The following is a 23722-nucleotide window of genomic DNA, read 5'->3' on the forward strand; positions in this document are numbered from 1 at the left end:
ACTTAAAAAAAAAAAAAAATCTTGGGATAAACTGTCTGTTTTAAAATACATATGTAGAATAGAGTGTGTGAAAGATGTTTGTTAACATGGAGATATTCCAAGAAGTGAAAAACATTGTCAACTTCCTTCCTTGACAGTCTTCATATTATGGACACTCATCCCAATGAATTTCTGCTCCCCTGTTTCCTTTTCCTTCTACCTTTATCTTTTACCCCAATTTTTCTGGAACTTACCTATGGCAAGCTTAAAAAACAAGAAGTCCTTCTTATTCTATAGGGAACACTTGGGCAGTAGATTTATTTTGGTAAAACTTCATTAGTTTAATTACATGTGTACATTTATGTTAAAAAAAAAAAGAAAAGTTTCCTACATAGTTCATCACATATTCCATTTTGAAGTACAGCTGTTGTGATTTTGTTGTGGGTTTTGTTGGGGGTTTTTTGTTGTTGTTTTTTTGTTTGTTTGTGTGTTTGTTTTTTTGCAATTTTTTTAAGTTTTTTTTTCTTTTTTATTACTTAAAGCAGGCTTAATATTCTTTACAGTGTCAAAACTTCCAAGAACTATTCACTGCAACAGGAAAACATGGGAGCATGGGTTATCAATTGTTAAATTAGTACAGGAGCTGACAAACCTGCCCTTAATTAAGGCAGCTCTGCACTGGAAATCCTCACTTTGAATCAGTCAGGATAATTAGACTTTCAGGTCAAAAGCAAACCGGGCTGTGAAAACAAACATTTGAGTTTGTTTGAAAACAGAATTAGATTTCCCATACTTTAAGGAAGCTCAGTAATTTCTTAAGGTATTAAGGATGCAGGTCTCAGCATGTAACAGGCTGTATTTTATTCTTCCATAATTTGCACCATTCATTTATTTCCAAAGTTGGTTGAGTATTGTTCTCTCTGCTTACAAAAAGAAGGTTATTCTCACCCACCCCCTCATTCTGAAAAAAAATTTGCTCTGTTTAAATTTGAAACAAATTTTGTAAATACTTTTAGAACTGAATTGCAGAATGAATGAACTCTGGGGGAAAAAAAAAAAGAAAAAAACACAAAAGAAAATAATTTGCAATAGGAAAACGCCCAATTAAGTTGATAAAACAAGGTCTTTAGTCTCTGCAAGCAGTGACTCACAGAAAGCACACATATATAAATTTGCATGGGGAGGAGGTAAGTTAAATATTTCATTGTTTACCCCGCAGAAAAACAAAGGGAAGGGGATGTGGAATACAGCAGGAGAAGGCTGGAGGTTCCCGAGGCGCCGGGCTGCCGGCAGCTCTCCCGGGAAGGCGGCCCAGGGCGTGTGGGGCCGGGCCAGGCCAGCAGATGGTGGTGCTGCTGTTTTTAAGTATCTGCCTTTCCCGGTGGTGATGCCTCTCGATTCACTTCGGGACGCTTGAAAAATACGAACCACCCGAATGTAAATACATATTTAGGGTGTATTGCACTCACAGCGGGGTCTCTGTGTATTGTCTGTCACCTTGATTGTATTAACAGGCCATAAAATGCAGCTACAGAACAGCATCGCCCATTGGAACTAATCCTGCAGCTTCCAGTTACTGCCTACAGCGCTCAGGCAGCACCGAGGATAAAACAGCACTCCAGGGACATGAACAACTTTTTTTCCCCTCATTACTTTTTCTTAGAAAGAAGAGAAACGTGTACCTATTGAGGACATGTGAAGTGCAGAATATGGAAAGAAAATCGGCAAGCACCAGTTACAGAAATTACAGTGAATTAAACTGTATTTATACTAGAAAGCAAGTAATTTTTTGTAAGATTAGGACAGCTCTCCGGAAAGCTTAGTTCCAAAGAATGACTACCTGGGCACAAGCCAAGGCAGGTGAGTTACTCACACTGACCCACAGCATCCTGTGTATCTCAGCCTATCTGAATCAATGGAAAAGAAATAAAACCCGTGGCAGAAACTCCTCACATGGACCCACCCAAGCTACACGTCTGCACTGCAGGTTCTACTGGAGCACTTAATCCCGCTGCTAATAAATTTTAAATAATTAGACTGCTGCTCTGATGTTTGTGTGTATCCCAGCCACCAGGCCCCATCTCCAGCAGCGGTGACCTTGAGCTGATGGCAGCCCGCAGCCCTGGGAAGCACGCTGGAAAACTCCGCATGCTTCCTGCTAGACCTCGGTGCTGGGGATTTGTTAGTGTTGGCAAGGGGCTGCTCTTGTGCAATACTTCATTGTGTTTGCCTCCATTTTTCCACCAGCCTTGCTAAAATCAGCCCTTCTCTGTCCTTACTACTTACGCTGCAAGATTCCTGAAGATTTTCTCCGGGGCACTCGGCCTCCTTTTCAGTCACATCCAGAGAGGATAATTCTAGAAGGAGAAATTACTGTCTGCCTTCCTCCCCTTCGGAAAGCACCTAGGAAGCTCACAGAGCTTTCCTGGCAGGAGAGGGGGAAGGGCTTTGGCCCCCTGTGCCTCATCCCTCACTTCCTAGAAACACAAAGCTATGAAAACAATAGCAGGGACTCCGTCCAACTCCAGTTGCTGCTGGGAAGGATGACACGAAGAGCCAGCAGAGCCGTGGAACTCAGTGTTTTCGATAGCAGCCTCCCTCCCTCCCCGTGTGCCTCCAGGGCTACAGCTTGCCCTCTCCTCTCTTTGAGGGCACCTGACAGGATCTGGAACCCTTCAAGATCCTCTTCTGCACAGCAGGCAAGAAACGGACATCGGGAAGATCACGCCACGGAAAGATGTGGGTGGCAGGAAGGGGTCGGGAGGAGCGGATGGACAAACTGACAGCCCGGTAAGTGCAACGTGATGGTCCCCCCCTCATGTCCACTTTGCACCCACACACACAACTAACCAGCCCTTTCTGGTTCACATGTAACCAACCACTAGTTAGTTACATTAAAGGGCTGCTGGATTGGGCCAAAATGCTGACAAATAGAGCAACATAAAAATTAGCAGCACTGGCCCTCCCATTCAACCTTTTGGCTTCCCTTTATTAACAATACCTACATTGCAAGAACAAGAACATACTGATTATAAGGAAAGCAAGGCAAATCTTCTCCAAGTTTAATCACTCTAAGCTGTACATATTCTATAAAGTCTTTAAGACACAGTACTAAAATTACCTTAATTTACATTTGGATATTGCATTATCCTGATGCATCCTTAGTTAATCCTTGGTACTTAAATGGATTTTGGTATTTGATTTGTGTTACTTGAATCAACATTACAAAGTGTTCCAAGGGATGATTAAAAATCCGCAGGAAAAGTCGAGCACTCTTGTTAGAGACACATGTTAAAATTCCAAGCAGTGCACTTGAAGTAATTTTTTTAACCTTTTAAATTCCAAATTTGACCAACCAGTGCTTTCCTGCAGCTATACAAAATTTTTTATTTTTTTTTTAAGTCAGATATACTGCCAGTAGAAAAAAATCAATTCCCCTATCTACACAAATCCCTAAGTGCATGCAATTAGAACGTCACATTCAAATTTGCACATTAAGCTTCCTTTTTAAAAAAAAGCAAAGATGTCAAATTGGAAAGCATAACTATTAAAATGAATACTAAAACGCTCTCTCCACCACAAATTAATGTAAATCACTTCTGCACTTAGATTATTTTAGAAGGGATCAGACAAAACTGTAAAAAAAGCCCAGAGCAGATGCAGATAGTGACAATAACTCTGGCAGAGTTGCTTATTTTAGCCACAAGGCATCTTTCATTATCTTATGCTCTCCCATCATTTGTGAAATAAGACACTGTATGATGCAACGTGCCCAGGTCTGATGATGGAAGAGGTAAGAGAAAACAATTCTATTTTTAGCCTTACTCTGACATCAAAGATGCTGACAGAATCTGGATGTCTGCCCAACAGGCACCGTGCTGCTGGTCCCTTCAGACAGAAAAACCAAGAGAGGGGAACACCTACCAAAAGGCACTGTGGGCAGAGCCCAAGTTTTACACTTAATCCCAGCATGGATCCCATTCAAGGACAAACTATACTCCACAGTTGCACCACTCCCATTTAAAATCTGCAGGAGGACCAGAAAGACAAGAAAAATTCCTGTCTTTCCATGCAGTCCTTCAAGAGTCAAGGCCCTGAGAAGTGAAGAGAATTATTTGACCTTCCTTATTCTTTTTCAGCAGCCTGTCAGCCTGCAGTACAGTCCCCCTCAAAGCTGGTTCCTGACACAGTGCTGGCCTGGGCTGCAGCATCACAGGGCACTGCCAAAGGTGGTTGTTAAGGAGAGAAATAAGGCAGCTGGAGCTCTGCTCCCAGAGAGAGCTCTAAATGCTAAAGAGAAGCTGTGACAGCTCCTTGCAGCGACAGAGCAACACATCTGCTGGGTAGGAGAAGGTGCCAGAGGCCCAACTTGCCACCCAGGCTTCCACAGATCACCCACCCTCACAGCCTGGGGCACGTTTAGCCCTACCAACACCAAGAGATTCAAGGCAGGAGCGTCAGCTTTCTCTCTTAAGTGCATTTGAAAACAAGCCACCCTTGCAAGTGAATGTACTGGATACAAAAGCCATCTCAATGAAACCTGTTGCCCTTAGAACCAGAACCACCAAACCAAAATTTTTGAAATCTTCCATCGAAATGAGGTCACTCAAAATATTTGATAGAAGCATTTCAACTTGCAAACCCCTACTTTTTAATTAGTTTGACAGAAACCCGTTGGTTGGCAAACCAGGCCCAACTTGCAGGCAGAGAAAGCCACTGCAGAAGCTGGAATAAGGAGTTTGGTAATATCCAGCATGCACTAGTTTGGGGCTCTAGAGGTACTGAGCTGAATTTTATTAAAAATGACACAGAGAAGGTTATGAACTGCAATGAGAAAGAAATGAGAGTCATATTTCCTTTGACCACAGAGTCTTGTACATGATCCCAGAATCTCCAGAACCTGCACTGTGTATCCCTCCTCTAGTGCTGTATTTAGAGATCCACTCGAATGGGAAAGGAAATTAAAAGATTTGTTCATTGCTACAGAACATCCTCTAAAACCTGTATGAATAAATAGTCCTTAATCTTGGAATTAATATGGTCACTCCTGCCTAAAATTAGTGCTTGGATTTTTACAGCCATTTCAAATGGGCAGTTTTTATTACTGGAACTTTCAGCATACAGAAATATTCCAAGTTTATCATGAAAGCAGTTACTTGGTCTAGTTCTAGATGTCTACATAGTGACAAAACCCAGCAATAACTGCATTGTCTGGACCTGACAGGTAATCCCTACAGGAAAGAACAGCACTGGAATGCTGTTTCCTTCTTTTGATGTAGGTGAACATGTGTATCTTCTTGGTGGTAGGGGACAGAGGAGGGAGCTTTCTCATGATTCCCTCATTTAAAAGAAAATATCCAAAACATTTAGAGCCAAAAAAATCTAAAATTGTTCTGTTAAACACTGTCTACTTTCAGATAAATAATTTCTAAGGGCAATACTACCTAGTGACCATCAGATATGCAAGCATCCCTGAGTAAGAGTTTAAATACAAAACCAGGTAGTGTAATTTTATTAAGCCACGCACCAAGGAAGACAAAATAAGTGTAAGAGGACAGCCCAGCATATGTCAGCATATCAGCCCACATGAACTAAGTTGGGAAAATAAACAACTCCCCCAAATAACAAGGTATTGAACTAACAGGGGAAAAAAAGGCTCCCATCAATGCAGAACATATGAAACATCAGAGCTAAGTAAACATTCAGTTGTTACACAAATCACTAAAATGCATAGGCAGGTTCCAACAGCAAAACCCAAAACACATGATCTGATAAAGTGCAGCTACCAGAAACAAATGTACAGAAAAGTGGAGCAGAGATGCTGCTTCCTCAGCCCCTTCCAACCAGCAGTGCCAGCTATAATGGATGTGCTCCACATCCTGGGATGCAGCAACAGGCACACAACCCAACCCCCATAATTGCCCCCATCTACCCCATGACTACAGCCCCTCTGCTTAGCATGATCACATAAGCCTTTCCTTTAAGTTTTCTGTCCTCTTATGAGCACTTTCATTTAATTATTGCCTTTGGTGTCTGTGGAGCTGTGTAGCCTGTAGAGGTTATACTCCACACAGTTAATGTGGAGCATCTGAAGTTTCTTACCTCCAATATTCTGGATAATTATTGTAGTTGCAACCAGGACCTATAAAAAAAGAATTGATTTCTTTAGAAAGGGTAAGGGTAACTAAAATCGTATGTCCCCGGCAGTCATAAAACACATGTGCATCATCTTAACCAGACCAGATGTGGCAGCGATAACTAGTCCTGAGAGGAAGGGCATCTTCTCCTTAGTGAAGGGTTTAACACATGGAAACCAACACAATCTAAAACAAACACAAAAGCAAAAAAGTTCTTCCTGAAAATCGTGTGTTTTCGTTCTGAGACGACAAAGCAAGAGTAGCAACTCGGCGAAGTTTGATTTGCAGAAGATCAGGGGTTCAAATCACTGAAAACATATAAGTGCATCCTAACTGATATCAGGTGAATACAAATGAAAATGATCATTTAGCTCTGAAAAGACAGAGAGCAGAGATTTGTACAAGCTCAAGTGCACTTTCCTCACTCCAAAAACTTGAGTGTTTTTAACCGTCAGGGATGTCATTGTTCCTTTCAACTTGTAAACCAGACAGACTTTTCTTCAGTGTTTGTGATTATTCATACTGGGCTGATATGGGAGCAAAAAATGATCACAGGCTACTAAAATACTTGTCTGAATCCAAAAGAAAATTAACTTCTAACTGAAAAAAAAACCCTAAAGGTGGCTATAAAGTTTTCTTCTCAGTTCAGTTCTAAAATATCACGATCGTCTAGTGCAGTTTTTCTTTTTACACACTGCTCTTCTTGATGTAGCAGGACACTCCTAAATGAGTGCTACCATTAAGTCAACTTGGTAAAAAATTAAGCCACAGATGTGAGAGTGAGAAGAAAAAACAAATTTGTACTTTTGAATAAAATCTGAAAACAAGAGTTGCCATTTTTTTCAACTGATCAACTAGAAAATCATTTCAGACTTTAAATGAATTCAAAGTCAGTTCAAAAGTCACCAAGGGAAGGAAAAAAAACCCTAAAGTATGGTATCTTGGAGTTTGCCATACATGGAAACAAATACTTCACCCCTTTGGAAAGGGAGAATCAGCAATCTTCCAATGGCAGAAAATTTCCATCCTCACAAATCTCAGAAAAAATATGTTTGAAAGAAAATCCCCATAAGGTTGAGTAACTGCTCTACTTCAAGAGTAATTAATCAGCCAGTAATTAGTCAGAGTAATTAGTCAGCCTAAGCTATCAGTTCAAGCAAGATCCTACAGTGGTCTGACTGCATCATTCCCTCATGAGTGAGAAAAAAGCAAAAGAAAAAAGTCTGTGCCTGACTGAAGTGAGAATTGCTCAGGGACAGATTAGAATTCAGAATGGTTGTGGTGAAACCAGAAAAGCCTAAAAATCAACCAGATCAGTTAAAAGGAAGGCATTCAGGAAGATCTCAAAAATATGATTCAGAGTTATTAGATTGCAAATAGAGAAAATAGTCTAACACAATCAGAAATAGCAAAGGCTGTTTTGCAGGCAAGTTTTAAGGAATTTGTATAAATATCAAAGATCCTTCAAGATGGAAAGATAAGTGTTCAGGAAAAGTGTTCATCAGGAAAACTGGGTGAACTTTGGTTAATTATTTTAGGTAAACAACAGCTTCCCAACCTAAAAATATTCCAGTGCTCTCTATGCACACTGAAAATAAAAGATAATTTTTAGCACAAATTATTTAAACTGAGAATTATGAAGAAGTATATTGGGGAGAATTAAAAAAAAATTACTGACTTTGGCTACATAGTGAAGCTGTGAAATTTCTTCATTTAAGCTTTTAAATAACAGATCAGACAAACATCTGCCAAGATTGGTTTATGTATGTTCACCCTGGGTTCAGGGCAAAGGCAAACTAAGTCACATTTTAGTTTGTCCTTAAGATCTAAATTTCTGTGAGCTTCACAAGCAATGGCTTATGGTTAATGTGTGCAGAACAGCTCCAGTAAAAAATAGCTGCATTTCATACCTTGCTAATATCAAGGTTTATTATCTCTTGAGGTTGATCACTTCAGAACTTTGATCAATAAATATTGATCCTCAGACTACACTCATATCTGCTTATTCATGCTAATGGAAGTCTCACAAACACCTGATATCTCAGTTTTATTTCTCAGTTACATTAAGACATAAAAAAATCAGACTCCAGCCTGATGAGCGGAACTAATTAAAAAAAAATTTACATTGTTTCAGTAAAATATTAAAATCATACTTCTGTGTGGTAAAACCTGCTCTTAGTTACTGAAACACAGAGCATAGAATTCATAATAGTAAGTGTTCAGTACTCAGAGGCAGTATTTCCTGTGCACCCAGTATTACTGGAAAACATTGTCTGTTAGGAAAAACGGATCCAGTACACACCTAAAAAGGGACAGCTAACATTTTGATTACTCTTATACCAGAAATGGTTAGTTTACTGGTGGTTTTGTTGGGTTTTTTGATTGTTCCTTTGTTGGGTTTTGTTAGTGTTTTTTAATCATAAAGCACCAAGTAAGAAACATTCACGTGAAGAGCTTATTAAATAAAACAAAAAAAAATACCACGCAGGAAACCTGCTCTTAGTTGTTCCCATTGTGGAAATTGCATGAAAGACAATCCCTTACTTTAGATCCCTGTGAAATGCTGCAACACCAACAGTGGATCACTTACCTGTCCCTCAGCAGTCTCCAGCCGAGGCACGAGGGGACAGTAACAAACCTGAGCCTGAGTGCTGAGCCCACCGATGACAGCGCCAGGGAGCACATTTGTACTCACAGCTAAAAACCTTGCATTTTAAGGAGGGTCTGTTTTACATTGAACTGAAGTCTGGGCTCCCACAGTCCAGACACATGAACTGAAACCAAGTGAAAAAGCTTCAGGCTGTGACAGAATTTCCAGCACACTGAGGCATCAGTAATTATACAACTTATTTCATCTAAGCCTTTTTACGACGCCAGGGACAGTTGCACATCAGAAGCATGAGACCAAGAAGGAAAAGAGAGGTAAAAATAAATACTCACCTTTCCAGCTGATCCAAAGGCAAACAGGCCAAGGTCTTCATAAGAAGTGGCAGCTGTTAGTAAGGGGAAAAAAAAAAAAAAGCTAAAATATTTCTAACTTCAAAATCGCTTGGAAGCTCTATCTCTGCCTTTTCCCCCCTTTTTAAATGAACATAATTCAGGTCAAAAGAGCATTCTGTAGCATTTTTTATTTATGAAATAGCTTTTATATAGGCCTGTACTCCTGCTATAAAATACAGCTCTGTGCTCAAACATTCAGAGACTCAACAGAAACTCAATTTAATATTTAAAGTACTAATATTTAAAAAATAATAGTCATACATTAATGACAAATTGCCTTCTCCCAAAGACTTTTTCCATAGGTGAAGAATTATGAAATTAGCCTCAAGAATTAGATATAAGATATTTCTATATTTCTTAAAAGACCACACTTTTCTTCTAAATAAAGATGATAACAGAGGATAAATTTTCATCTTTCTACAAATATAAACACCATCTCACCAGCTTTTAAAAGTCAGGCACTAGTTGCTTTTAAGAGAGCTGAAGGCAAACACCTTCCTTAGCTAAAATCTATTATTAAAAAAAACCCCAAAACTAAACCAAAACAACAGCAAAGCAAAACCCAGAACAAAACAAAAATCCTGCCCTTACCTGCATCCAACTTACATAATGACATTAAACCAGCCCATGGTTTCTTGTATAATTTTGTTGGGTTTTAGCTGAAGCTCACTTCTAATATTGCTGGTAACTCAAAGCAATCCCTTCTCAGAGAGAAGGAAATCATATTAAAGCCTTTCATTGTTACTCTGTATTTTGTTATTAGAAACTCAAGTGATATCAAAAAGATGAAAGTTCCCTGAGAAAAACCACTCACTTTCTCGGGATATAATGAAATGGCCCCACAAGTTTTAACCCTTCAGAGGGTAAAAATTCATCTCAAACCCATGTAATTTTACTGTCACAACACTTGGTTTCTCTTCCTTGGTTCTGTTTGGTAAAATACTGCTCCTGCTCCTGTCACATCTTAATTTAGGGCCCAACCCTGCAACCTGAGCTGCTGGGGCAGCCCTTCACACCTGAGTGAAGCCCCACTGCAGTAAATGACACGGGAGACACAGAGATCAGATGACAGGACTGGAGCCTCAGACTCCTCCGACTGCCCAAGATGAGGTGGTTTTATTTCACTGAAGTTCTGCACACATGCAGCAGAGGTGGAAAACAAAACACACAAAAAAAAATAAAATCAAAACGAACCCCAAACCTAACAAAACTTAATTTTCTCACATGATTTTCTCAGTTTCACATGCTGCTCTACTACTGACACCAACACACCGCAAAAAAAATAAATGAAATAACAAATTATTTTAAATAAAATTAAATGAGCAAGAGTCAGCTCTCAGCATAAACCTGGATTATCTCTTAAACCTCCAGTTACACGAATATGAGTTATACACAAATACAATTAAACAAGAAATAGGTCTTACTAAATTTTATCCTGATTTTTCTTATTTTTATTAATAAAGTTGTTGATCACAAGAGAAAAAAAAAAAGGGCATTTTAGGCAGCCAACTTTGATGGCATCAAAAAATAAAAATCAGCAAAATGTTAAAACACATTGAAGAGTGAGTTGTTTGCACCACATGGCAACAAATACACACCATACATGTGTGAGGAGTTATCAGCAAAAAGAACTGGCAGTTTTCCACACAATTCCAAAACAGCAATATGAAACCTTAGAATAATTTCTGTTTCTGCACTCAGTTTAGTTCTGTGAACACTGGGAACCCCTAACACTTAACTGCATTATTTTTGAGATTTCAAGAATATATGGATCAAAATATTAAGCACAATTTATATAAATGAGCTCTGCCTGACTGGTTTAATTTTTATCATGTCATTAACACTCCATGGAAATTATCCCTTTAAACGTGAAGTGAAATTGGCAAGTATAGCAGCAGCAATAGTTGTGATTCACTCAGAAAACAAAGAAAGAAAAAAAAAAAGCCACAAAACTTCAAAGTACATCCCATTTAAACTCCCAATTCCTCTGCTTTACAGAGCAAGCTTAGCCTTTATCAGCCCAAAACAACACAGGTCGTACTGAATTAACAGAAGGAGAAAACACTGACTAAACTAATCCCAACACAACACTTGACACTGGGGAATATTTTTTTTTTTTGCTAAGCCTTTTGGTCTACACAAATCAGGGGATTTTGTCAAAGTCCAGACCAACATAAAGAAGCACCTTCAGTTATTTTTAAACTGCAACCAAAATGCTAGTGCTCAGTAAATCCTGGTCTCTGTTTAAAATGGAATTCATTTTTAGAGCTTCCTTTTCAGAAGGTATTTTATAAGTCAGCTCTTTCCTAACGAACGGTTTACAAACACTTTCAAAGGTTTTTCTTCAGCCCCCTTTAAATTTTTCCAGCTTGTTTTTTAATACAAAAATACTAAAATTTCTTTCTGACTTGTTGCCACGGATTAAGCTTGATACTGTAACACTGTTCACAAATGAATGTGATTTTTTTAAAGAAAAACATTTAATTACCTACTTTGGAATCAAACATGTACTTTGTCAAGGTACAACGGGTCATATTTCCCACTTTTTAAAGACAATGTTCAAAGGAAAAACTCAGAATTCTATCTAACATTTAATTACTTCAATAACTGACAGTAATTATAGGGAATATAATCTCAGATCTTATTTAAAAAAAAATAAAATAAAATACAAAAGGTCATAAATCCAGCAAACTTATCCAGACATAGTTCTGGTGCTAGTCCTACCTGTCAGCACTGGGTGATAATTAATTTATAACTGTAAAGTGCTTGTTTCAGACAAGAAATACTTCATCCTGTCTCTTCAGTGGTGCTCCTTGCTTTCAGCTGTCTGCATCTTAAAAATGCTTTCTTGAGGTGGACTGTTGCTTTGGACAACATTCTCACATATTAGGTGTCTAGGTTCATATCCAAACTCTTCTTACTTCAAACAGCTTAAATCCTTAGTTTTCCCCTCTCACCGTAATTTAGGTGCAAGGAACTCTGTAATTATTATTATATTATTATTATTATTATTATTTAATTAGTATTTTACCATTTGCAACCTAATATCACTTAGTGCCTATGTAATACAGAATTTTTCAGCCTGAAAGAAGAGGCAAAAAAGGGCCATACAGAATTACCTCAAATCCACCCTTTTTTTTGCTTCTCATGTACATTTCTACCTACTTGTTTCAGGTTCTGATTCCTTTCTAATAAGCAGAGCTCCAGGAGGAGAAAAGTATTACCAGAGACTTAATCCCAAATAATTAAGCAGCCAAAAGTATCAACCATAAAAGTAACCCTACCTCTGAGGAGTGTTTTTTAAGAATGTGTGAAGAAGATCACTGGACAGGTGAGGACAGGAGCAGCAGATCTAAGAAGAATCAGGAAGCAATCATCTGAGAGACCAAAGGCAGCTAAAGAAAACAAAGCCAAGGAGGAAAGAAGCGGAAGCTTTCTCCCACCACCTTTGAAAAGAGAGGAAAACAGATGAGAGGGAAACAATAACCAGGTGACTGGAAAAGACAGAGACTTCCTGCTGTAATGTGATCTTTGTGTATGAGAACTCAGGGAAGCAGGCATTTCAGTTACAGCTAAAGGAAGCAAGAATTAAAACACCAGCAGATTTGTTTCTACTTGAGCATTCCCAAAGTAGGGCAGTTCCCAAGGACTGGGACGTGACTTCCCATTCAGCACAAAAAAATGCCGTAAAAACCTGCATCTGTAACGCACCACGACAATTCTGATGCTCCAACCTGATCACAAAAAAGGTACCCATTTCAAACCAGGAACAACATACACACATTACAAGCAGAAGAATTAAAGGCTGCTATTTCATTGCTCCTAAGCCTACACTGAAAACAGCAGCACACGCTGATGTAGCGTGGTCCAGCCAGCACCAAAATAATTTCGCTGCAGAAATACAGGATCCGTACATTAGGAAAGATGAGAGAGGCTTTTTGAAAGAACAATTAAAACTGAAAATCTAGAAACCAGTCGGTTTGGCAGCGACAGCTCACAAGAAATCTCGAACTCAGATTTTTAAATGGCAAATAGTAATCATTAAAAACGTTAAATATTTCAAGAGCGGTGAGCCAGGCACAGCTACCTGTTAACATGCTGTTAATTGCAATCATCACTCATCAATATCACATATTCTGTGACAGAGCTGAGGAAATACTTCAGAGCTCACTGTTAGTTAAATCCTTTTCACTTACCAGTCTGAGTGCACATACTGAGCAGAAGAAACACAGAGTAAGAAGCAAGGCTGGCAACAATCAGCAGCAAGACACTAAAAACCACAAAATAGTCACAATTAAAGCACTTTTACAGCACAGTGCACTTTCTAGCTTTAAGAATGCTGCTTTTGCAAGAATTAAGCTACCACAAGACAAGATTTCCTCATTTTGTGGCTTGTATCTGCTGACTATGGTTCATGTGGTCCCTGACATTCCCAATACTTGTGAAGTTCCCTGCTCCTTATATTGTTCACTAAGAATATCACACGCTGTACAAGGCAAAGGCCTGACCTATGGATTACAAAAAGGACATAAACACAGGAGTGTGTGTCTACATACACACAGACAAACACACAGCTTCCAGTGAAGTGGAACCAACCCTCAGAAAATGGTGAAAGTGACAATTGTGGTGACTTTGGCAACATTATCCACAGGTCAGCAGGTACAACAACCAAGTGCAAACAAAAGCACAAGCTGATTCACAATTTTCAGACACATATCCATCCTTACTCCAGAAGGCCCATTGCTGGAACTACAGGAGATAACAGCTCTGAAAGGAAACTGCCAATCTATCAGGAGTAATGGCCAAGAAATTGCCACCATGTGGCAATTTAATGCAATGTCTGGGCAGGGCTTATGTCAGGCCTGATCTGAATGACTAAACCAAAGAGGGAAGATCTTATTCAACAATTCTGAAAAGCACATGCTATTTATTTCTTCCTCAGATTTGCACAGGAGCCTTAGTAATCAAGTTTTGTTCCACTTAAAACTACAAGCTGAGTTTAAAAATGAGGATATGTGAAAACTGAAAACTTACCTAAAGCCCATGATCCCTGTGTTGGCCATAGCATAGGATAAGCCAAGTATCCCACTGCCCATGATTGCATTCATTAGGTTGAACACCGAGAAAGCAAAGGAGGAACCACGACTTGAAGAACTCTGTGAAAAGGCCCAGAAAAAGAAGCACAATTAGCGCTAGAGGTGTTTTGGTCTCTCACAGGAGGCAATTTAAGGGAGGGGGCCACAGTCAACTTTTCCTTCCTTAATCTAAATCAAGAAAACCTCATTTCTCACTCCTAAGACCATGCAAACCCTTGCTGCGCACACAGCGACACGATGTTGCCCCGCAGGCATCCCAAATGCCCACAACCCTTGAGCACAGTGACAGTAGAGCGCAAAAGAAGATTTATGGCTCGGAGCAGGCTCTCCCTGCGTGGGCACATGGCAGCGCTTCCGAGCGCTCGGCACTCACAGAACCAAAGGGATCCGGAGTAGAACCAAAAGCACCAAGAGCAGCGGCTCAGCCCCCCCTTCCCCAGGTGTCAGCCCGGAGCCGCCCCGCACAGCCCCGTCCCGCCCGCCCGACCTTTGAGCCCGCGCTCCCCGAGCTCCCCCAGCTCCCCCTCACACCGCACCCAGCGCGGCCGCGCAGCCCCCTCGGGGCGCTCCCTCCCCGCCGCCCCTCACACGCACGCTGCGCGCCGCCGGCAGCAGCAGCGGGGCGGACTCCCCGTCCTCCTCCTCCTCATCCTCCTCGTCCTCCTCGTCCTGCAGGCGGGTGGACAGGTACCACCCGCGGGCGGGCAGGGGCCGGGCGCTGCGGGACCCCCAGGGCGGCGGCGCCATCGCCCCCCGCGTACCCAGCGCTCTGAGGGGCGCGCCGGGGGCGGGGCCAGGTTTTGGGGGGCGGGGCCATTTAAGGGGGCGTGGTCGCAGTGGGGGCCACGTCCGCCCTATTTGGGGCACGGGGGGCGTGGTCACCCTGGAGGGGCGTGGCCAATGCTCTGGCCCCGCCCTCCCCCGGCGCGGCGGTGATGACGCGCGCGCGCGGCGCGCGGGGCCCGGCATGAGGTGAGGGCGGGGGGGGGAGGAGAAAGGGAGGGGGGAGAGATTTCCCTGAGGGAAGAACGGGATAAACCGGGATCGCGGCGGTGAGGGAGAGGCTGCTCTGCCCACCTGGGAAGGTGGCGCAGTGGCCTCCAGCCAGAATACAGCGCGGGGGTGGGAGGGGGGAGTTTATTTTGTGGGCTTATCCAGAAGCGACAGGATGAGAGGACTTGGCCTTAAGCTGCGCCAGGGGAGGTTCAGATTGGACATCGGCACGCATTACTTCACAGAAGGGCTGATGAGGCATCGGAATGGGCTGTCCGGGGAGGCAGTGAGTCTCGGTCCCTGGAGGTGTTTAAGGAGAGACTGTACGTGGCAGTCGGTGCCGTGGTCTGGTTGACACGGCGGTGTTGGGGCACAGGTTGGACTCGGTGATCCCAGAGGTCTCCTCCAACCACAGTCGATTCTGTGATCCTGAAGTACTGATTCAATAGTTTCCGTCTAGGGAGAAGGCAAATGCCCCAGGAGAAGAAACACAGGGATGCTCAGGCCTCTGGATGAGGGGATTTCTCCTGTGCAGCTGATGTGAGGAATGCAGTGTTTAATTTCTGAGTCAACAGGCGAAGGAGTTGCTTCGCCAAAAGCCTGGCTTAGGGAAATGGGCTGGTTGGGAGATGCAGGGAGGATGGGAGCAGGACCAGCTTTGCCAGGGTTTGGGCACAGCAGGTTTGGGAAGGAGAGACTGCACAGCCTGGAACCCTGGAGGAGGGCAGTGGCTGAGGGAGGCAGGAGAACCAGTTTCCTTTCAGAGCTGGTTTGCATCTTTCCTATCAACCCTGATCTCAAAACAAGCTTCCCAAGAGGTCAGGAGAGATGCCAGCCTTGAGCACCGCCTAAACCATTGGTTCCTGCCTTGGAGCAGCAGACGCAGAGTCAGAAAATTGGCCCTTTTGGACTATCTCTAGTGGAGGAAACCATTTAGAGGAGGGTAAAGCCACTTTAAAAGTTCCCTATCCCATGGATGAACTGTAGAATGGGGCTCGGTCACTGGAAGAGCCATTACTAGTGCTCCCCTGGACCTTGTAGGGAATACTGGATTTAATTAATGATCTTCCTGGCATGCAGCCCATGGAGCAAAGACACTGTGGAGTGTGTAACACCTTACACTGGGGTCTGGGAGGCAGAAATCACCAAAGAGTGATCATGACCACTATTGCTAAAAACTGTTTTCTAGCAACCACCGCTTGGTAATGAATTTTATCAGACACAGAATGGATCCAACAGTAGGATCGAGACAGTAGAAATCTTTCCATGTGGCTTACTGGGATTAATATCACATTTATTAAAACAAGGAGAGGTCATTGTTTTTTGGCAGGAGGGGATTATCTTGCTGCTTGAAGTTAGTTGGTGTTTAAGTCTAAAAACACATTTGCAAAATAACAGACATTTGCAGTATATATTTTATAATAAAGAGCTTTACTAAACTGTTGTGGATTGTTTGGTACAGATGGAAATTCTGGTTTAAGAGAACAGCAAATCCATGTGATTTGCAGCCTTTTTAATGGAATGATTACATAATGTCTATAAAATGAATAATTTCTCTTCTAGGACTTTGTGGAGATTTGGATGCTCTGCCAGACTACTGAAAACTAATCATTTTAGGACAGCTGCATCAAATACATCATTTCCAGCAGTTTGGATGCTGTTGGCACAATATTCTGGCAGAATACCTGGGGCCTTTGTAGTAGTTAGAAAAAACACTTTCTCCACGATGCCTGAAACCGTGGAGGATAAAGCTAATCCAGAACTGTATTCACCACATCCCGGAGTGCGTGGGATGACACTGCTCAACAGAGAGGCTTTTAAAAGGACAGTTGTTGTTCCAGCTCTTAAAGTCAAGAAAGAAATGGTAAATAGTTTGCTGAAGTCCCTAAAACAATCGGTCCTGCAGCGTCCCGGTCTGAAGCGAGTGGTTGAGGATCCAGAAGATGAGGACAGCAGACTTGTTATCCTGGATCCTCATAAAATACCAGGCTTCTCATTGGGAGAATCAGAGCAGCAGGTGCTGAAAGAGCTCAGTGTTGATCCTGAGGTGTCCAGGTATAACCTGGAGCTGACCTACGAGAACTTCAAGTCGGAGGAGATCCTGCGAGCGGTGCTTCCTGAGGGTCAGGAGGTCACCTCTGGGTTCAGCCGTGTTGGCCACATAGCACATCTGAATCTCAGGGATCACCAGCTGCCCTACAGACATTTGATTGGTAGGTAAAACTGCTCCTCTCAAAAAAGCAATTTGTGTATTTTGTATATTTCCCAAAAGATATTTTATGAAGTGTCACTTGCACAAAGAAAACTTCTGATTGCTTTTTATTTTGGCTTCAAGTAGCCTTGTGCTGATGCTGTAGCCGTGCCCAGAGGGCACAGTTCTCTCCTCTCCCTGCACTGAGCACTGGCTCAGGGGGAAGTGTGTGCCTTAAAAAGGTGTCACAGCTGCAACCCTGAGTCAGGAGAGGGAGGTTGTTCCAACACACACTTAATTTTCTTATTTTTAACTGTTAACAGCAGGTTTGTTGTGGCTGTTGCAGAACATTAAAAGGTTGTGGTCCCGTAACCAGAATATCTTTTGCCCTTTCTTTCAGGCCAGGTTATAATTGACAAGAATCCAGGAATCACCTGTGCAGTGAATAAAACCAATATTATTGACAGCACGTACAGGAATTTTGAAATGGAAGTGCTCGCTGGAGAGAAGAACCTGGTAACCAAGGTACAGGCCTTTTCCCCCTGGTATTTTAATTTTAATATGCTAAAACCCAAGGGCATCTTCTGGAAAGAGGTGATGCAGGGATGCTATTGAGACCACTCCTTTGCACAGTGCCCTTCCTGACACCTGTCTGAGCATCATGGTTGGCTGTTACTTCTGCATTCCTTTGTCCTGGTCTGCCAAGGGCAAACTCAGCCATAGGGATCATGAAGACACTTATTCTTTCAAGTACACAGCGTAGATTTAATGCTGTGTAAAAGCAGCTGCAGTAAAGGTTTCTTACAGAAATACTAACGACAAACTTGTACTGGGGGATGTTTCTCAAAGCCAAAATATTCAGCGGAATTGATCTAAGAAAATGCAGGTTTTTAGTGTCACCAAGCCTTGTACAGTGGCTGGTATAGAACCTAAGAGTTTGTTTTCAATCTGATTGGCTTTGCAACTCAGGCAGCATTTTGCCTTTGCCTTTTTCCTTTTCTGACAGCAGCAAGACAAACCTCCTCTCTCCTCTGTCCTGACATTTATCAGGTGCAATCACTGTGGGACTGCCAGGCATCCTTCGCGTAGGGTTTCTTGTCTGTAGCTGGAAACTTGGCCACGGCTCCCACAAAAATATTTTCCCTATCTGTGAGCAGTTTTACACTTTCAGAAGAGAAGACATTAGATTACCAAATAAAAAGGTTGAATATCTTGGTAGAACATCCTGTACACGCACAGAGAAGGCAGTTGAATTGTCAAGGCAGCAGCGAGGATCAAACACTGTGCAGATGGTGTTACCGTACACCTGGCACACCGTGGGGCTGCACCCAGCACTGCAGATACACTTCAGGATGTTTCTTGCTGGCAAAGCAAACGATGGGGTGATTTGGATCTGAAGTTACTGTGCTTTGGAGTCACACAATTCCAGTGTGGTGGTGCAAAGAGAGTATTGTCTTGCATCCCATTCGCATCTGAATAAATACTGTTTCTTTTCAGGTCTGTTCTTAAGATAGTGGTCATTCCAAAGTTTGGGTTTGGATCAGTTTCCAGACTCTGTCACCTTGAGAGATGAAATACAGTATTTTTCAAGCTGCAGAACTGGCTCCCAGTGGCTTTGACTTTGGCTGAGGGTTCCTGTTCTTGTGCCGCATCATTCTCAGACGCTTATTTACTGTGTGGGCTCCTCTAAGGAGGGTTTGAGGCATCTTCCCAAGGTCTGCTTTCAATAAAGGAGTTGTCAGTCAGCCACAAAGCTGTTGAAAAGCCTCATTTTTTCTTATGGTCATTTTAAGTTGCTGCTTTGTTTCCACCTGGTGATTGAGAGAGGCGCGAGCCAGTCTTTGGATTGACAGTGGGGGACACTCCTCATGGCAGTTTCTGATGAGCTGGATCTGGTTTTACAAGGTTCCTGTGTCCTACCAGTGGGACAAATGTTGATGTACCCGTTACCTTTCGACAAGGCACCTTGGTTTTTTTAGCTCTCTGAATTACTGATAATGCTTAAACCTGCCAGGCAATTAAACACAGAAAATGTTTTGGACTTTCAGGTCAAAGAAAATAACATTGCGTATGAATTGGACTTTTCCAAAGTGTACTGGAACCCACGCCTTTCCACGGAACACGGCCGTATCGTGGAGCTGTTGAAGCCTGGCGATGTCCTTTTCGATGTCTTTGCTGGGATCGGACCTTTTGCCATTCCAGCAGCAAAGAAAAAGTGCCGCGTGTTCGCCAACGACCTCAATCCCGAGTCCTACAACTGGCTCCTGCACAACTGCAGGCTAAACAAAGTAGAGACCAAAGTGAAAGCGTTCAACATGGATGGCAGGGAATTCCTCCGGGGGCCGGTACGGGAGGAGCTGAGCAAAGAGCTCCCACTCATGAAGGAGGAGCAGAAAAACGCTTTCCACATAGTCATGAACTTGCCAGCGCTGGCTGTTGAATTCCTGGATGTTTTCAGGCATCTCTTGGTCGGGGAGCCGTGCAGTGCTGCTGCCCTTCCCACTGTGCACTGCTACGGGTTCTCCAAGCATGAGGACCCAGCCAAAGACATTCAGGAACGAGCGGAGGCGTCGCTGGGAACCTCCCTGGACGGACGCTGTTCTACGTACCTGGTCAGGAACGTGGCGCCCAACAAGGAGATGCTGTGCATCAGCTTCCAGGTCCCAGCAGATGTGCTGTACAAGAGGCCCTGCCCTGATGAAGGTAAGGAACAACCCTCCCACGTGGCACTGGGATTTCAGGCTCCACCTTTTGCTGCCTCGGGCTGGTCCCACCCTGTGGGCCACTCTGGCCCGTGCGACAGCGACACTGGATTTGGGATGAGTGCGGAGGTGGCCGGCAGGACCGAGTGCCTGCATGTGTGCAGCAGCTGCAGGGCTTCCTATGCTCCTGGAAACAGCAGCCTGCCCCTCTGATCCCAGCATGAGCCTCCCCAGAAACATGGGGGACTGGATAGGATCACCCCACAGGCCGTAAAGCAGACCTTTATGCCTTGGGTTGTGTACTGGGGGAGGATGGGGACTCAGCGATCCTTGTGGGCCCTTCCAACGCAGGATATTCAGTGAGTCTGTGATCTAATGCCAAACAGTTTTCTGTTAGCTCAGTACTTAAGAGCTGGAGCTGAATTTTCACCCAGAACGGTGCACTTCCAAGGGACTGGTCCCAGCTCTGACCTTCTCCCTTATGCTCACATGGACTCAGTGTAGGGCTGGAGCCACCACATCAGCAGAGTCAGGTTCTGTGCAATTTAACTGAGACAGGGACACCCTTAGAGAGCTTCAGTGCTGAATTTGGTTACTTTGTGTTTGGGGTTTTTTTTATAGTTGGTCATTTGTTTCTTACAGTACTTGTAGAAACTGGTTGGTTTTCATGATCTTGGGCTTTGCAGCACGTGACAAGGCTGCAGTTACATGAACTTAAGGAAAGGAGGGTTTTTTAAAGCTTTAATGCAGTGAAACTTATTTTTATGCTGTTGTTGGGTAGCACTGAGATGTAGGTCAAAATCTATTTCCATACAGGTTTTTTGAAAGTCCTTTTTGGCATTTAGTAAAGATCCCCCATTACTGCTGTAACAGTTTTCGTTTGTGACTGTTAATCCTGATTTTAACTCTCATCTCTTCCTGTTAAATCCCTCAAGCGTTCCAGGGCTTGTGGTTTAGCTCAGTCTGTTTACTGCACATTAAATAACTTACTTTTTCTAACCTTTTTCCAGCACAACCAGCCTCAAAACGTCTGTGTACCAGCCAAGGTTTTTCTGAAGAGAAGTTACTGAGCTGAAGACCGGAGTTATGGTGACTACCTTAGTTTGTGTAAAGGGTATTTAGGGTGCCTCTGGTCTACCTGTTGAGTTATTCACAGCATACCTGTGTTACCCATCGAGATGCACAGTGCATGTTGCAGCTTTCCTTTGGGAGCCCTGCTTCTGCATTTACCTTTTTTTTTTTTTTCAATTGTGGGATCGATAAGCAGATTGAAACTGTTGTTACTACAAAAAATTAAAACTTTGCTCTTTTGTAATAAGTGTGCTTTAGTACTTCTCTGCTCTCTATTGTTTCACGCCCTGTGCTGATTCAGTGACACAGCCTGGGGTGGTTTTCTGCTGTGGCATTTTGATAATGTGCAGTTTGTGGGGAGAACAGATTTTTATATTTTGCCGGTTCTAGGAAAGTGACTTATATAACCCCTGCCTTGGATTCTCTCTGACAAACATTCTGCTGTTTCAGAATATTGGATTACGGTGAGCAGATGCACAAGCAGCCCTTGTGTAAGGAAGATAACCTTTCAGAAACTTAACCTGAGATACAGACAGGGCCAAATAGCCACATATCCTATGGGTTTGAGTAAAAAATGCTTTTGAACGCTGAGATTTAGTTAGGGATTAGTTGACTCCTGACTTTGAGTTTGCCCACTGTTAGAGCAGGAAAGACTCTAATGCCTTTTGCACATTTGCAGAGTAAGTACATGTTTGTATTGAAGTGCCAGACTGAAACCAGCACCTGGAAAACAGTCCTCTCTTCCTGAAACTGTGTCCTCCCGTGGCTTTTGTGCCTCTGCCCTCTCCCAGCTCTCCCCCACCTCCGACTGCTTCCCTGCTGCAGTCCCGGGATGATCTCTCTGACTGGCTGCTTGTATTCTGCAGGGATTTGAAAAGCCTCTGCCTTTGATTTCCTTTTCTTACCCATCCAAACTATTGTTGGGCAACATGAACCACAAACAGTTTATTTGGCCGGGGAACTCAGCTCGCCCTCTCGGTGTCAGATATTTCCCCTCAGTCCCCGCTCCCAGCTCACGCCCAGCAACTCCCTTACCAGATGTCCATCCCACTCCTGGCTCTGCTGCTGTGGCTCCATCCCCGAGCCTGCAGCCTGCAGGATGTTTGGTTCTCACCCAAGCACCGCTAAGGGCCGTGGGTTTGTTTTGCTCGTGGCTCAGTGTGACAGCCTTTCTCTCCCTTGGCTCCACAGCCCGCGCTGGGAGCACATTTATCAGTCCGGAGGGAGAAGGCCGTCATGACTCACCCGGGCTGTCCTGAGCGCTGCCATACACATTCCTCCCTGGACCGCACTGCAGCCTGAGCGTTCCCCCTCTGGCCTTTGTGGTCTCAGCAGCTCCAGCCTGTGTGTCCTCCCAGGCACTGCTGCGCCAGGAGCGCGCTGGGCTCTCACCCCCAGCCTGTGCTGCTGCTCTGCTGCTTTCCAGCTGCTGCCCTCTGCCTTTCCCATAAACATCTGACAGTGGCTCCTGTTCCCTGGAGCCCTCCACAACCGCTGCTGGAGTGACAAGGCCCTCGACCATTCTGGAACGATGCAGTGAGCCTGTGAGCTCTGCTGACACGCCTGACACAGACTGCAGGTCCCTGTGACTCTGCGTTGCTTCACAGCCCAAATTCAGGGCTTCTCGGCACTACTGCACCAGCAGAGACCCGGCCTTGATCACCACTCCTGGGTGGAGCAAGTCAAGTGCGTAACTGATTTCCAGCACGTGACTAAAGCGTCCCAGGGAAGGATTTGATCCCAGGGCAGGGAAGGATTTGAGTCGGTAAAGGTTTTGTTCCCTTAAGGACTGAATGCCAGTGCTATTCCAGCAGCATAACTTTGGTTTAGATGCAAGTCAGCAGATGATGGGTGGCTATACTCATAACCAGGAGGTTTTCCAGATTCCTGTGCAGTTGCCACTTGTGTGTACAACCCTTCCACACGAAACAGCAAATGAGGCAAGTTAATGAGTGTATTTAAATGATACATAATTAATATGTATATGCAGTTCTGCTTTTGCTAGGGCATGACCTGAGCCTTTACAAACTGAATACAAACAGACCATTGGTGAGGTGCAGCCTTACCAGTCTGGGTGAGCCTGGACTCTCCCTAGTTGCTGCTACCCCCTCCCAGGGTCCCAGAGCTGAATCCCAAGAAGACTGGTGCCATCTTGTACCTGGCAACAGGATGTCAGGCACCTGTGACAGACGGAAAAAACTCCCAGGGACTGGAAAAATGGTGGGCATGTCAGCCCTCTCATCAGGGAGAGAGGAGAAGAGAGGAGAATCCCAGGTGGGAAGCAGCGCTCGTCTCAGGGATGGATTCCAACAGAAGTGGCCTCTTGGCGCTGCACCCCCAGTCCTACAGCACCCAGACAGGCTCTGTGTCCAAGGCCAGGCCCCCTGCCCCTTGCAGGGAGGTGCTCCACAGGCTGTGATCTTTTCACCTCTGCCTTGCATGTAACATTCCCTGTCAGCAGCTGTTCCGGGCACAACCGGCAGGATTTCAGGGAAAGGGAAATTTTGCCACCTCCCTCTACTTTCCTTAATAAAGAAAGCACCGAGTCTGTAA

At 43.7% G+C, this 23722-nt stretch overlaps 2 protein-coding genes across 5 annotated transcripts in view; one reads left to right on the forward strand and one right to left on the reverse strand.

Moving 5' to 3' along the window:
• SLC38A6 (solute carrier family 38 member 6) overlaps positions 1-14969 on the reverse strand; it is a 41846-nt gene extending 26877 nt beyond the window's left edge. The window contains exons 1-5 of one of the 2 annotated variants that reach the window (XM_032692510.1): positions 14807-14969; positions 14151-14272; positions 13313-13386; positions 9057-9109; positions 6082-6121 (exon numbers count right to left, since the gene is read on the reverse strand). In XM_032692510.1, coding sequence (XP_032548401.1) covers positions 6082-6121; positions 9057-9109; positions 13313-13386; positions 14151-14272; positions 14807-14959 — 442 coding nt within the window. In that variant the 5' untranslated portion in view covers positions 14960-14969. Of the gene's footprint in view, positions 1-6081; positions 6122-9056; positions 9110-13312; positions 13387-14150; positions 14273-14483; positions 14611-14806 lie in introns of those variants that run through there. The other variant, XM_032692512.1, reaches the window with a different exon arrangement.
• A 175-nt stretch (positions 14970-15144) lies between these two features.
• TRMT5 (tRNA methyltransferase 5) lies at positions 15145-21432 on the forward strand. Of its 3 annotated transcripts, none has more exons than XM_032692508.1 (5): positions 15145-15184; positions 16769-17418; positions 17797-17921; positions 19445-20099; positions 21109-21432. In XM_032692508.1, exons 1-5 carry the CDS (start codon positions 15180-15182, stop codon positions 21171-21173), a joined length of 1500 nt encoding a protein of 499 aa, XP_032548399.1. In that variant the 5' UTR covers positions 15145-15179; the 3' UTR covers positions 21174-21432. The 3 variants fall into 3 exon arrangements, with proteins under 3 accessions (XP_032548399.1, XP_032548398.1, XP_032548400.1); XM_032692507.1 differs by lacking the exon at positions 15145-15184 and adding an exon at positions 15346-15745; XM_032692509.1 differs by lacking the exon at positions 15145-15184 and adding an exon at positions 16042-16148.
• The last annotated feature ends 2290 nt before the right edge of the window (positions 21433-23722 follow it).

This window comes from Chiroxiphia lanceolata, chromosome 6 (assembly GCF_009829145.1).
Source record: "Chiroxiphia lanceolata isolate bChiLan1 chromosome 6, bChiLan1.pri, whole genome shotgun sequence".
NCBI classification, from domain to species: Eukaryota; Metazoa; Chordata; class Aves; order Passeriformes; family Pipridae; genus Chiroxiphia; species Chiroxiphia lanceolata.

Bases quoted from the DNA above. Each gene is read 5' to 3' on its own strand.
- TRMT5 (XM_032692507.1), top strand. From the start codon at position 15,702: ATGCTCAGGCCTCTGGATGAGGGGATTTCTCCTGTGCAGCTGAT. The intron at 15,746-16,768 runs GTGAGGAATGCA...TTTCTCTTCTAG, and splicing joins ATTTCTCCTGTGCAGCTGAT to GACTTTGTGGAGATTTGGAT. The intron at 20,100-21,108 runs GTAAGGAACAAC...ACCTTTTTCCAG, and splicing joins GAGGCCCTGCCCTGATGAAG to CACAACCAGCCTCAAAACGT.